This window comes from Amphiura filiformis, chromosome 13, assembly GCF_039555335.1.
Source record: "Amphiura filiformis chromosome 13, Afil_fr2py, whole genome shotgun sequence".
Lineage (NCBI taxonomy): Eukaryota > Metazoa > Echinodermata > Ophiuroidea > Amphilepidida > Amphiuridae > Amphiura > Amphiura filiformis.
In genome coordinates this window covers 40552315-40568398 of record NC_092640.1, presented here as the reverse complement: position 1 = coordinate 40568398, position 16084 = coordinate 40552315, and the positions used below count along the sequence as shown (strand labels likewise).

Genomic DNA, 16084 nt, shown 5'->3' with positions numbered 1-16084 from the left:
TTAACCTTGTGTGCATGCTTCATACCTAATTCATTTATTTACACACGCCATGCACACAAGAAGCATATTCTTAAGTTTAGCTTACATTGCAGTAGATGCTGGTAGATGCAAGTATGAATACAACATCATCCAGGTGTATAACTCTTATAATCTGTAGGTCCGAAAAGTAATAAAGTTCATTAATGATATGTTCTATATACATCAGTGGAGAATTATGGTATGCCACCACATCTGCAGTAGGCATTTTTGGTACAATGTCATTTTAATAACTTAAAAGTACTCGGACAAGAATCCAGAATCAAAGGTCTTTTACAGTAACGGTTGAGTACACATTCTCCAAATGCTGGATAAATAGACAGATTTGCACTAGCTATGTCGTTGGTTCAGGCCACGCATACAGAATATTTTGTTTACTCCCCAACAAGCATTACTAATGCAGACGTGTATTAAACATGTTTAACACCACTTGGAAAAGTCACAAAACTCAAGGAAAGTCATTTAGTACAACAAGTCATACCTGAAATACAATAAAATGTACCACTTAATTGAAAATAAAAAACTTAGTTTGGAAACAAATGGGTTTTCAGATTAGATTTAAAAGTGGCCAGACAGGACTAGGTGTATGAAAATGTTATAATATGGCTTTAATTGAAATATTTACACACTTTGCACACATGATTAGACACACACTGCAACAGAAGCAACACTTTGAGGCTGGATACAAGTCCTGTCCTGCAAAAACCGGTATTGCCAGAAAATCTTACTTTATTAATCCAAATTTCCAATTTGTGCTTTTACAATTATTTATCATTGTTTATTCGGTTAATTTTATCAATGTTAGTTGAATAGAATGTGCGTTTTAATCATCATCTGATACAGTACAGGTTCAGACACATTGGCGAGTTTCTCGACAGGTGGCTTAGTAAGCCTTAGGCTTAGGCGATCTTGAGGATACTAAGCCTAGTTTTGACCAAAAATAGACATTTTTACATGGGAAATTTTTTGAAAAATGACATGCATCTTGAAAAGAGTATCAGCTTACTAAGATGAATGTTTGGATCAAAAAAGTAAATCACATTTTTCTGTAACCTATGGTTTTTGACCTATGACCTCTTGGAATTCATAAGTAGGCCTAAAATGCATGTTTTTAATGATTTTGGGCAAAATTGACCCTTTTTTACCATTTTTAGCAATTTTTTGCATTACAAAAGTTTAAATTACACTTAACTAAATAGGGCTTCTTTAATTTTAGGCTATTGAGAGAATTCAATGAGTATGCAGTTTGCATGGCAACGGCCATTAATGCTCATTTTTAAGCAAATATCTATAAAATAAAGCTAATTTCCCAGTAACAAAAAATGGGTGTAAATGGCCGTATCCATGGAAACTGTCTTCTCTTTGAATTCTCCTAATAGCTTAAAATGTTATGCCAATCAAACATTTTTTAGGCTTGATGATAATCCTGTTATGAGAATACACGAAACTGCCGATTCTTGATTACTTAATCCACAAGGCATGGCCGAGTGAACTCGTTTATCAAGGAATAATATACATTTCAAGTGTATTCTCTGATTTAAACCACTGCTTTATACTAACAATAGGCCTATCAATACTCTCTAAAACTGGATTCTTGCATAGAAACGTGTTCATTCGTAGAAAATAATCTACAGTACTGAATAGACGTCATAGCAATGGTTTAAGTACATTTTCCAGACATAATTTGTGTGATCTAGCCTGTATGTAAATATATCAGATATTTGTGTAATCTATTAATATGAGAATGATGCGTTTTAAACCTGGCTGAACAGGCTTTCAGAGACTACGGCTACCCAACTTTTAGCTAAACATGGCACACAAGGCTAACAAAGAATCGAGGCTATATTGTAGACGAATCCAATTTCATGCATTCCTACACCTCAATGATAGCTGCCCCCCCCTTAGGTCTATCCCACCTGAAATGTGAAATGATGTCTCCTTGGCAGTAGCGGATCCAGAGCAGGCAGAGGGGGGAAGACAATTAAAAAAAAAAAAAAAAGCGCAGTGATTTATAGTGCGCTACGCACAGGCACAACGCCTAGACGTTGATCCACAAGCCTCAGCACACTTTACAGGTTGTCGCTGACCACTACGGCCCACATCATTCCACAAACCATTAAACGACAATTCAGGGACTTTGCTGCTTCAAGAGCGCACACCCTAGACATTCCACAAATAACCATCGCAACCAGGATCAGCTCCCGAGTTTCGACGGGTTACAACGAGACAAATGAGCAGTAAGTTCCTTGTCCAGGGGAATTTCAAGCTAACTTAATTTTTCCACGAGAGCGCATTTAGGCACCGCCAGGGTTCGAACCGCAACCTCTCGCACCATAGTCGAATGCCTTATCGATTGAGCTAACTTGACTGCTACAAGAAAAAATAGATAAAAATGTACTAAATGGAGCAGCCATCGCGTCCCCCCTTAGAAGTAAGAAACTTTTACAAAATGAAGACCTAATTGAAGCGATTTGGTGGACCATTTTGGCACTATTAGTGTGTAAAATTTTAGTTTGAAAAAGCCGAAAATTTGTAATATGAGCGGTCCATGAAGCCTTTCGTGGACAAGTTTTCCCTATTATTGTAGGCCTATAAATGGTGTTAAACATAAATTGACAAATGCACGAAAGCAGGAGAGAAAATAGCCACTTGTATATGGAATACGCTGGGGTGTCAGAAGTTGGAAATCTTTTGCAAAATGAAGGTCCAATTGAAGCCATTTGGTGCATCATTTTTGCACTATTTACACAGAAAAAAGGGCCCGAATTTAATTTGCAAAACTTGAGACTCGCAATTACTAAAGCATACATGGATTGTTGAAGTCAGTATCGAGTCCGTCTTAATACTGAATTTGGTGTAACGGGCCCTGCATATTGGCCCACATACATAAATAATTTTGTAGTATGCAGGATACCATATGGTAAATCTTTAGATCCTCCATGTTTTATTATAAAGACCATTGAATGTTATCTTCCACAGTTGATCACATCCTTACTACCCTGAACCTGGGCATCCCGGGAGGGGGAATACTTAAATTGTGAGTCTTTCAGGGCAAATGCCCGGGGGGCACTTCAATATGAAATGGATATATGTGTAGGGCTGGCACTTTCGCAGTAAGGGGCATTCGGTGAGAGCAAAATGTAAAAAATATGGGGTCATTGGGTGAGAACATGAAATTGGAACCTTTGGGTGAGAGCCGAAACAGTGTCAAAAACCTTGAAATTTCTTTTTTTTTTCAAAAATAGGTAACAAAATCAGTGATAAATGAAAGTTGCTGTTCAAATTGAAAAATAAGGGTCTTTGTGTGACAGATCAAATGGAAAAATAAGGGGTCTTCGGGTGACAGAACATGTGTTCGTAAAAAAATATGAGGTCTTTGGGTGAGAACGACACTGAAAAAGGGGGTCTTAACAGCCCTATATACGCGTCACCTCCAAAGTGGGAGTGCCCCCCGGGGGAAAATGTTAAACATCGGACCTTTTAAAGGGAAGCTTTAGTAGGGGTATGGAAGTAAGAGAGGTCTTCTTCAGTGTCAAATGTTATTTAGTAATTTATCACAATTAAATTAATCAGAGCAATTTTGAAATTTGACCCGTACATGAAGTTTGACCTGAAGTGACCTCTGCTGTGTTTTAACATGTTCCCCTTTCGGTTTATATTCACCAACTCTGAGCCCAATCACAGCTATTTCAACCCCTAAACATGCTAAATGACCTTCGACCTCAACATCCTTTAGGGTATTATGCAATTTCTCCTTCAATGATTATATCATTGTTACCATGATACTTTTGGAATGGAAATTTTTAGCATATACACAAACGGATAGAAAATTGTCTTTAGGATTCTGTTAGAAACTAGGGAAAATGGGGAAAAATAGGGAGTGTAGCTTCATCACCAGTTGGATTTTAACTTGCACTGGCAAATATTGTCTGCACGGTTGTTTTGATGTGAACACATGTGATATTACCTTTCCACCCTGGACAAGTATACCTTCAATAGGTCCTGTTTCAGTATCAATGTAGAAGTAGAAATTGATGGCATCGGAACAAAAAACGGATGTCTCAATTTAGGGGAGAAATTCAATGAGGATGTCAAATAATGCAAAGGTCAATATTGATGCCCGCATGGGATTTTGAAGTTTATATTATTGTTCAGTATCATTCATTTTACCAGGCTTATTTTTAACAAATGCACGCATGTTTTGACGAACCCACAAATAAATGGAATGGGTAAATTAATTGTCATAAAATCTGGTAACACCATCATTGCCTAAGTTTCAAAACCTGTTTGAGGTGGTGGTAAAAAAGGGTCCCATTTTTGCCCAAAATGAACAAAATCATTAAAAACATGCATTTTAGGCCTATATACTTATGAATTCCAAAAGGTCATAGGTCAAAAACCATAGGTCACAGAAAAATGTTGTGATTTACCTTTTTGATCCAAACATCCATCTTAGTAAGCTGATACACTTTCCAAGATGCATATGTCATTTTTCAAAAAAAATTCCGCGCAAAAATTACTATTTTTGGTCAAAACTAGGCTTAGTATCCTCAAGGTCGTCGAAGCCTAAGACTTACTATTGCCACCTGTCGAGAAACTCGCCAATGTGTGAACCTGTATTGTATCAGAATGTTGTTTAAATGCACATTATATTCAACTAACATTGATAGTATAAAATTAATCAAATAAATAATTGTAAAACGCACAAATTGGAAATTTGGATTAATAAAGTAAGTTTTTTGGCAATACCGGTTTTTGCAGGACAGGACTTGTCTCCAGCCTCAAAGTGCAGTGTGTATCTAATCATGTGTGCAAAGTGTGCAAATATTTCAATTAAGTTGGTGGTATTAAAGGTTACATGAGTAAATATGTAGAAAATGCATTATTTTGAAAAATGCATTTTTTGAAAATTATCAAACAAATAGCCCCAGAGATTTTTTACCAAATATGGAAGGGGCAATGTCTGCCCAAGTACCAACAAAGAGAAAATAATTCTGGGTGCTCAAGCAAAATTAGTTTTAGACTTTAAAGATAGGGTAAAATTGCATTTTTTACAAAAGTGCTAAATTGGCAATGTTGCCCAGCCCTAAAATTGTGCATAGGGAAATATAATTGAAATTTTTTTTGCATCTGGGCAAAGCACAAAGATAGTAATTTATGGTGATAAGATTGTTTTTTTAATGTGACCTCAAATTTAAAGCAATTCAGAAAAGTACATATTTTCCTTTATTTTCACCCCAAAATAAGCAAAAATCGGCAAAATCATAAAATCTGCAGTTGCTATGGCAACAAGCACCGGAGGAATGTTTGATGTGACTTTTTGTAGCCTACTACCAAAGCCCTTTTACCTCATGCAATAAAATTTGTTGACCGTTAGCAGGCACATGTGGTTTTTACCTGGAATTGCAATTAACACCCCTGAATTCAAACAAAATGGCTCAGCACAGTTCAAATTTTCATTCTAATGCAAAATAATGATGATTTAAATTAAGATCGATCTTCAACAAATCATGTGAAACTTAAAAAGGTGAATCAAGCCGATTTCAGATTGTAATGAATTGATCCAAACCGGTATATAAATGACCTATAAATATAAAATCGTAAAACACTTCACAAATAGTTTTGGTGCTGATGGGATCAACATCTAACAAAATACATGTTCAAGACAGGCTAAATGAAGCCATTGTGTAATGAAAAGAGAAAAACAGATTTGAAGATAAAGATCAAGAAAAAGTAGATCACTCCCAACTAATCAAGTGAACAATTTTCCTATCAGCTTTTGGGATAAGGGATTGTAATCTACAGGTATGGGGAAGTAGGTCCACACAACTTCTTTGTAAAGCACCAAAATACCTGTTATTATTGTTGTGTAAACTTCTATTGTGAGTGAATTGTATAATTTTGTTATTTATTTCCTCATTTTCCTGTACGGTATTCAACCTAATTAGCACCTGGCCGCTTCAGCGTAGTCACTTTCAAGAGGCGCTTATTAAAATGATGAATTGAAAGTCAAAATTTGTCGGCTGCATAAAATACTGTCGTATTTCCAAAAGCTGCCTTGTGTGATTTTTATCATCATTGTTGTATTTCATATTGTTATTTTATATCTTATCATGCATCTTTCTTTTTACGAATGGACATGAGATTGTAATAATACCCCAAAATTGATATATAAAGTTAATTTTACAGTGTATCTAACACAATTAGATGACATTTAAAAAAAAATCACACAAGGCAGCCTTTTGGGATACAACAGTATATGATGCAAACGTCAAATAAACATACGTTTAACATTAAAAATACAGTGTATCTGTCGACTCAAAATCATCATAATTATGGTTGATTTATTAAGATATTTGACAGAATTAAATTCTGTATGAGCATTAAATAGGGGAGGGGCGCTAATTGGGGCGAAAATGGTAGAAAGGACCTTGATATTGGTATTCAAACTCACTCATGTGTGATATGCATTTTGCCTAGATCTAAGGCATTGACTGATGAGTAATATTATGGATATTACCATTTATAAGTCTATTGTCGATGTTGTCATTGTTTGATTACATATAGTTCAAAGTTGATTAGAATGGGCTATTCCATTTATACCACACTCTCCCTGTAGAAGATTTTGGAAATAGCTTCCACAGGAGGAGTATGGATGTCAAATGGAATGAACACATTAAGCAGCTCCATTTGAATTTCATACACCCTCTGAGAAAGATTAAATTTGGAATCTTCCAGAGGGAGGGTGAGTTTCAAATAGAGTTGGTTTTGTGCTAATTCCATTTGAAATTCATACTCCCTCTGTAGAAGATATATAATTTCCAAAATCTTCCACAGGGGGAGTGTGGACTTTAAATGGATTGGCACAATCATTCATGCGGGATATATGCTTTGTGTTTTGCTTAAGAATACAAATCACCAGATTACATCTATCAGTTGCAAAAATACACAGCTACCAGGAGGTGTGTGGATTTGCACGCTGGCTTTGAACTTGAATGCAAAATCTCACTACATGTCATACATCATCAGTGGCTATTTGTACCGGATCCTCTGAAGTGGTCCATGTAGGAGTTAAGGTGAGTTGATTATTTGATATGTGCCTTATCATTCAGGTCCACAATTTTCAGGTCAAAACCAACATTGGTATCGATGGACAATTGGTATAGCGATGACCCTTCCTACCCTCCCCCCCCCCCTCAATATTCATGAAACAAATAAACCTGGCAAGTGTGGTTCTGCAGTGATGGATCTCCGAGTAGCTTTAAATCGTCGGCCGTATCACATGCTGACGTATTCGACATTTTAAACATTTTTGAGAAAATTGGTACATTAGTTTGTTATATTTTACTCTATTCACCAAATACCATGCCTCAATGTGGTTTAATCAGTAAGATGTCAATTAATTTAATTATGTCGTATTTGCAAAACCTTGAAATGTCAGTATCACATACCGACGTATTTGCCAATCACCTATACTGCGCAAGCCTGCAGTTTGTCATATCTGCAATTTTAAGAATTTGCCGTTTCACAAATTCCCCCAGTCAAAACTCTTGCCCCCTGCCCCAGTAGCCCCAGGAAATTGTCCACTTAGGGGGGAAATTTTGAGCAAAATTGGTTGAGTTTGCCCCCCCTGAAATTCACTTTGCCCCCCCATGCCTCCCCAGAAAAAATCCTGGTGCTGTCACTGGCTGTGGTGTAGCCAGTGGGGGAGGCAATCCCCCAGTCTTCACGGTCCATCAGTACATCACAGGTTGTTCGTACATGCAAGTCTCAGGCCGTGTGTACTGACAGTCTGAATTATTAACAAAATTGGCCAAAATTGGTCATGTGTTTCTTTCTTTTGGGCTGTTTCAGTTAAAAATTAACCTAATTGTGGCCCAATAATATTTGCAATATTTGCATTTGAGCCAGCATGCCAATGTTCAAATTCCCCATATTATTAGTGTACATTTCATTTGCTTGAGGCTAAATGTATACATGTGATGGCGTAACAACCAGGTGGTGGTCGCCGTGCATTCTCTAAATTCAGTAAATTTCCATTGTCAACCCCCAACCGTGTAATTGAATGGGATTATTTTGAAATTTTAAAATGCTTGAAATATCAGAAACAAATAGGCCTATGTTAATAAATAATATAAATACAAGCTAAAACCGTTGGGGTTCGATTTAACCCCACAAAACTAACCGAGTATATGGAAAATGCAATAAGGCCGGACGGTTTCACAAGTTGCCGGCTCGATCATGCCACTCGCCGCCTGTTTGCAACCATGGCAATATGTATAGCTTTGAAAAGTGACAAAAGGTTTTTTGTTTTTTCAAATGATAAGACAGGTGAATTTTAGAAGTAAATAAGCGCACTGCCAGGGTTGCCAAGGCTGTGATTTGGTAGCCCAAATTGGGTGACTTTGGAGATTTTCCCCACAATATCGGACCATTTTTATAGATATACCAATGGTTACAAGAAAAATTGGGTAACTTTTTAACATATCCCGCAACTTCTACATGTTGTAGTTTCCTGTCCCGTAGAAACCAGTGGAAGAGAAAAATTGGGTGACTTTTCGATTATTTAAACCCAGATTTGGGCTGGAATGTTTTGGCAAAACTGAGCACTGCACCTTTATAGTGACTGATCATCAGTGATCACTTGAATTGTCATTTTTGCATTTAGGCCAAAAAAAAAAAAAAAAAATTGTTTGTTTGTCCTCCACAGCTTTGAAAGAGGACGTGCGGGCGGGCGGAATATTGGTCAGGCCTTAATCTGAGGAGCGGGCGGTGGAGGACAAACAAACAACTTTTTTTTTGGCCTTGTGCTATAATGAATTGTGAGCCATAAAACTCAAGGTTGTCTCAGATGTACAATGTACATCCAACAGGTTCAATTGTACATACAACAGGTTTTTTAAATATTTGCAAATTAATCGTGTTAATATTTAATTAGGGCAAAAAAATAAATGGTTTGCTTGTCCATAGATCACTTTCAGGTTGGGTCCGTTGGTCTATTATTACTATCCTATACCGTGCGATAGATAACAGGCAGGTGCAGTATTTTATGCCGGTATCCATGACGACAAAAAGTGGAAAATTTAGTATTTTTTACTGGGGGGGCGGGGGCAAGAGTTTTGAGTGGGGTTAATTTTCCTCCCATGCCCCCCCCCATGGTGTTGCCACTGTTATATTCTCTAATTATATCTGGCTGGTCTAAATATATATCACTGCATCACATACTGTCAATGAAACAATCATAGTGCAAAATTTGACCTCAAGTTGAAGAGTATGAGGTTTTCTACTCAAAGTTTCAAAGGTCATACAATGAATGTGCAAATAATTGCAGTTAAAGAACTGTGCCCCTGATAGATAAGCATGTTGTGGATTGCAAGCGCAATGAGCATGTTTAAGTGCTTTGGTACTGTTTTCCTAAGCCTTTTTATTAGAGCATTATTTTTAAAAGGTGCTCCAAGGAATGTGTGCCAAAATCTACCCTCTCCATGCCCGGATCAAAAAAAAAAAAGAGAAAGAGGGGAGCAAAAGAAATAAATAAAAAGTATGCACCAAATCGCTCAATTGAGTTCAAAATGCAAAATTTCCCCAGGCAAGGGGCGCTGTCCCTTGCAACCCCCACTAGCCACCTGGATCCCGTTTTGATCACTAACTTTACAGCACCCTGCAGGGGGAAGCAGTCCTGGATCCGCCGCTGACCCTCTCTGTGTGCCAAAAATTGCTTGCCCTCCCCTTTCGGTTGGCAAAAAAATCTTGCCCCCCCAATTTTACCCTCCCAGGGCTTATAACTATTGTTAATGCTCCTATAAATGCAGGTCACTTGAGGCAGGTAAAAGGGACTTCGCTGGGGAATAAATATCTTTTCCCTGCACTTCGAAAAAGAAAGTGGTAGTTGATCTACATTGTACAGCTCAATGCTCCTGAAAAAATTGTATGTGAAGATCAAAATCACTTTGTAACAAGTAATCACTGAAGAATTCAGCTTTATTGTATCCTTTGTTTGGGTGTATGCCAAGTTTAAGCTGGTCATGCATTCCACAGCTGTATGCTGTATGCAGTGATCAACAAATTTAACAGACATTTTCAAAAATTACTGTGTAAGTGTGTTTCAAATCAGGAAGTGTCTGGTAAAATATTATACAAACGCAAACACTTCTTCAAAAAAGAATATGAAGTGCACTGCAAACGACTATTAGGACACGAACCAAAATATGTGGTAGCATTTATATATTTATGGATTGCTCAGTAGATTCAGATTCAGATTTTATTGACATTCATACAACAAGATATGGTCAAAACATATATAATAATTATGAGTCCGGAGGGGTAAAATTTCTAACATTGTGCCTAAAAACGCTTACCCCAGCCCCCCGGCCAGCCAAAATTGCTTGCCCCTAGCCTGCCAAAATATTTGCCACCCCTGCACATTGCCAGTGCAGCAAGCAGGAAAATTTGCTTATTTAAACGTTTCCGTGGTGTGGTTTTTTTGTGACCTTTGATGTGTTTACTTTGATAAATGGCTGTGTGTCATGAAGTGGTGTTCCTTTGTGTTTCGTCATAAATATCAAGGAATGCGCATAATTTTGCATTGAAACAAATTATGGCATTTATATGTCAGTAGGGGGCAAGTCTGAAAAGTCTCTGCAAATTCTTGTATGCATGAAAATGAAAACAAGTAGCACAAGTAGTCAAAAATATGTAACATTTAAACCATAGCACATATAAAAAAACAAAAACATATCAATGCAAAGTAGAGGCAATATGGCCCACCTTAGAAATGTATACTTTGAAAAGGTTGCTCCTAGTTGATGTCCTGTTATAATACACAGAGCTACACGGAATGACATATTATTTTTTTTGGTAATTGTGACATTTGACCAAAAATCACATATTTGACTAAAGATCTCATTTTTGACCAAAAATCACGTTTTTGACCAAAAATCATTTTTAAGCAGAAATCAAATCTTACTGTAAAATCACATTTTTTAAAACCAAAAATCATGTTTGCTACTATTACTAATAATCATGTTTTTTACTAAAAATCATGTTTTTGACCAAAAAAAAGATTTTGAAGACATAATAATGATAAAATTGGACGGATACTTTCGCATGATACCTGAATTTATCGATCTCGCTAGAGTTTTCAAATATCACGCTTGACTTCGTCTCGCATGATATTTGAAAACTCTAGCTCGACCGATAAATTCAGGTATCACACTCAATCCGTCCAATTTTATATCAAACTTGGTTTGGTAATTGGATATGGTGGCCTGGTGTGCTGTATAGTTTTGTGTCATGTTATTTGCATATTTATGAATATTAATTAGCTTATTTGCATATATTGCCTACATTTTCATTAATCCACTCTGCAGCTTAAACGCAATAACAGATCAACTTCTAACTTGGTATTGTAATAGTATATAGTGGCCTAATGTGCTGTATAGTTTTGTGGCATGTTATTTGCATATTTATGAATATTAATGAGCTTATTTGCATATTATTTTTATTAACAAACCTTCATTATATATACACCTTTGTGTGGGGCCACCTTAATTACGAACGCGTAATTCTAGTTTGTAAGTAGCAGTATTTCTGCAGTTTCCAACCTTGAATAACAAGTCTACATGTATAACTTCTTTTTTAAATTTATTTTTTTTAGTAGCAGTATTTTTTTAAATTGTTCGTAATTTTTTGTTTTTGTAATTTTTTTGAATAAAATCTGAATGTACAATTTTTGTGAACTCAAAATTCAGAAGGAATCCATTTAAACCAGAACAAATCCGATTAAATCAAAATGGTTGGCAGGTCTGCAATCTGCACATCGTTTACCGAACATCATTACTATGCATTGCATGTTGGCATGACGTCAAATAACGCTATTTCGGGTCTAACCACAAGGAATTATGGGATTTACCGAAAAGATCATGTCATTGAAATTGTCATTAGATATTTTTGAAATGAAAAGTTGGCAAAATAATAAGGAAAGAAGCAGTATATTGACAACGTTGGAAATATACATAAATAAAAATAAAATAAATGTAGACATTTATATAGCGCTTTATGCCGTAAACAGCCTCAAAGCTCTTTTACATTTATTCCGCCGTCAATAGAATATGTCGGAACCACGTTTGCAGCCTACAAGTGGCGCAGGGTCCATCAGTACAACGACTGTGACTACTCCTAACAGCTTCCCATTGCACCTGGGTGGGGTGAGGCAAGCGAGGCAAAGCGCCTTGCCCAAGGGCGCAACACGGTGCTGGGACGGGGAATCGAACCCACGCATGTCGAGCAAGCTTTCAGATTATGAGTCCAAGGCCGTAACCACTGAGCCACCATGTACATGTCATTAATTGTAGCATAAAATAAACAAATTTTAATGGTTAAATATAGGTACAATATATAGCATATTTCAAATCGACTGTGAAAAAAATTGTCACCACAAAATGCCCAATTTATTCTGCAAATAAAGACTCAAAATCAATAATTTTTTTCTCAAAAAACAGATGCCAGGTTTTTAGTTCTAATAAATGAATCTACGCATAATTTTACCCTAAATATGATATATAAACATAAACTTTATCATCTTATCGACCCTTAACACTTTTTACACATGTTTGGCCAAATGGTGCCAAGATCCTGAACACTGTCATTATAAGAGAGCACAAAACAAGACCAGTTGATCATTTAATTACAGTGGAGCATATACACACAGTATTTTGTACATGCAGATTAGAGATCCCTGATAGTGGTCTTTAAAGAGTACATGTAGCAACCTGATTTAAAGGAATTCTGACATGCTAGTACTGTAAATTTGCGGTGTGTTAACACACAATCCAGTACTATAATCTAGCTGAATTTGGTACTAATTATATGCATGGTTACAATGTAGATATACCGCACAAAGCTATATCCCTGCTCCGCCCCAATTATGCCAGTCCGAAGTGATATATGCCCTCATCTGGGAAAACTAAAATGTTAAGTGCATTCATTTATAAAAGCACATAACATTTTTGTGTTTAAAAAGCATTTAGTGTATAATAAAATGGATGTGTATGTAATGTGTACTATTAAAATACAATACCATTACCATTTTCTAATATTGGGGTCAATTTCAGCCATATTTTATGCAAACAAGGGAAGAGGCTCACACATCGTACAGCTGGAACATAGAAACATTCAACAGGCCTTGTCTTTTGAACATTGCTGGCGAGTGACAAACGGGGTGACAAATCACTCTTTGCCAGGTGAGATGTAGGCGAGTGATTTTTAATCACTTGTATTATTTTTACACCAAATGTAGGTGAGTGATAAAAAGCTCTCCCCAGGTTCATTTTAGGCGAGTGATCTACATCTACAAAATACTCAATAACGTTGCTAAAAGCTATATCTAATTGAGATAGGAATGATGGATTTGGATGAACAAAACACATGCGAGTGATTACTCTCACTCGCCGCAAAAGACAAGGCCTGCAGTCAAGCATTACCAACTAAACATTGATGACAAAGTGTCATTATTGGCAGAGCATATGCTATAGCGAGTCAAGAGAAGCAAATATATTACAATTATAATACTGTGCACTTCTGTATTCTTTGTTATGATATTGACAACTAATGTATGATATGATCGTTCTCTCTCCATTGCAGATCGATGGAACTACCAGTCTTGCGGACATTGCCTTGGATACTTTTGTTGCTGTTATGCAGCTGTAACAAAGGTGGGTAAATAAAAAAAAAATATAATTCACAAGAGATAAAGAGCAGAGGCAGATTTAAGGGAAAAGGTCCTGACATTTACACAAATGCTTCACATATTTATAATCAGACAACATCTAAAGAAATCTAAACCTAAGCAGGTCATTGCTTTGAATTAATTACATCCAAATAATACAAGACCTAAAATGTCCACTTCGAAATATCTAAGGCCAGAATAAGGGGAGGTACATTCGTCCACAACCGAATTTGAGATTTCTTGATATTTATCAACACTAAGATGTATTCATTCACTTAAATTGATAAAATACAATATTCCATTTTTGGTTGATTTATTCCACTTTTTTCAACTCTAAAAAGTCACATTGCTCAAGAATGGCTCAAGTCAGGAATGCAATGCAAAATATTGAAATTACGCACGCGAATCGTGTCCAACACAGTCAAAGGCGTTCGGTATGTTGTTAACGCCAGCAAATGTGTGTAAACAAAAAATTAAAAATATGCAGTCATAATGCTGGTCAGATTTTTAAATTATTTTAATTTTGGTGCATTAAAACTAACAGACATGGATTCATTGGTGCATAAGATACATATTTAGACCATGCACCAGATAAAACTTTTACAAGTGTGAAAGTTTTACGGTTTTAAAATATATAGACTTTTTGTGCATAATTTTGGCATTTTTTTACTAAAACATCGCTTTCTCAGAGTTCACTTTTAACAACATTGCATGATTTTTGTGACAAGATAACTCGAAAAATATACAAGCAAAAGGTAAACTTTTTGCACTATCGTTTAGAGCACATGAAAGTCTAGGGAAGGTTTTTCCAAATTTGTTTTAAACATAAATATACACCATCATGTGTAATTTTTAGCTTCAAGAGTGGCAAAATTGCTTTTTTACATGTCTTTTTCAATACTAGTATTTCAAAAAAGAGACAAATTTCAAAAAAATTAAAAAGAGGTTTGAAGACAGAACTACAAAACTTGCTTGTTTCTCATTGTAGATGAAACAAGTACTTTGGTTTAAAAAACAAGTGATTTAGTAATGCATATGTCTCATTCTAGCCGTTGAGGCTGTTATTGTATACATGTATATATGTAGGTTTATTTTTTCTCTGTATTTTTTCTTTTCTTACTACAGGACTAGGCCAGACTACACCATGGACAACACCAGGTAGGTTGTGAAGTTGCTAAGGGACTGTGCAATAATTATGTGTACCCGAGGTGGTGAATTATCAAAATGGTCTGCCAAATATTGCTTGCCCCCCCCCCTTTTGCTGTCCCAAAAAACTTTGCCCGCCCCCCCTTTTTGACGTGCCATTTAAAACCTTAAATAGTCTTATCATATAGTGCGAGCGCAGCGTGCAGGAAATTTGCATATTTGAGCGTGTTCCTAATGTTTTCCTATAGAAACGGTGCCCAAAATCGCTTCCCCCCTTTTGACCTGCCCAAAATCACTTGACCCCCCTTTCAACCTGCCAAAAAATGCTTGTCCCCCCTTTTGGCCTGACAAAAATCTTTGCCCCCCCCCCCCACTATAATTCACAACCCTGGAGTACACATTATTGCACCACCCCTAAAAAAAAGATTTACATCAAAAAGACCAAAATAGCCCTGGAGGGAGTTCTTCAAAACAAATTGTACACGGATGTGTCTTTTTGTTTTTGTTTGTTTTACCCTATTGGTACATGTACAGCTCAAATTTAAAAGTATCTGACAGTGAAAATTAACATTTTTGGGAAAAATATACAAATCTGTTTTTTTATGGAAATGTTACAATATTGCTTTGACATGCAAAAAATCAAACATTTGACTGGCTAATTACGTATACAGCCACCATGCAATTTAACCTTAAATTAGTAAATTCAGCGACAACACCACGGCAAGGGACGAAAGGCTGCGGCAAGAAAAGGAGACTAGCGACCAAAATCGGACGTTGTCTGGGCGGCGAGTGACGATGTTTCGACGGAGCCCGACAACAAGCAACGAGGTCATACGGCTGGCAGCGGATTTGCTGGGGGCAAGGAACGGCAGCTGACGGTGGATTGCGGCGACGATGACGTGACTCAGCGGCCGACATCAAAGCCTGTGTGTGTGTGTGTGTGGCACTGTGTGCGGATCGTATAGTCCACTTTGGCGTTCCCACTCTTCACAACGTTCTGGTCATCCCCTCAAAAATATTAATATCAATAATAATCAAAAATATTAACATATCAATATCAATAATAATCACAAAATATTAAAATCAATATCAATAATAATCCAAACTATTAATATCTATATCAATAATAATCAAAAAATATTAACATCAATATCAATAATAATCAAAAACATTGCA

General features: G+C 36.5%; 1 protein-coding gene across 1 annotated transcript in view; it reads left to right on the top strand.

The window, feature by feature from the left end:
* Positions 1-6877: 6877 nt before the first annotated feature.
* LOC140167658 (uncharacterized) overlaps positions 6878-16084 on the top strand; it is a 105873-nt gene continuing 96666 nt past the window's right edge. Inside the window, exons 1-3 of the mRNA XM_072190954.1 lie at positions 6878-7112; positions 13678-13748; positions 14888-14920. Coding sequence (XP_072047055.1) covers positions 13682-13748; positions 14888-14920 — 100 coding nt within the window. The 5' untranslated portion in view covers positions 6878-7112; positions 13678-13681. The remainder of the gene's footprint in view (positions 7113-13677; positions 13749-14887; positions 14921-16084) is intronic.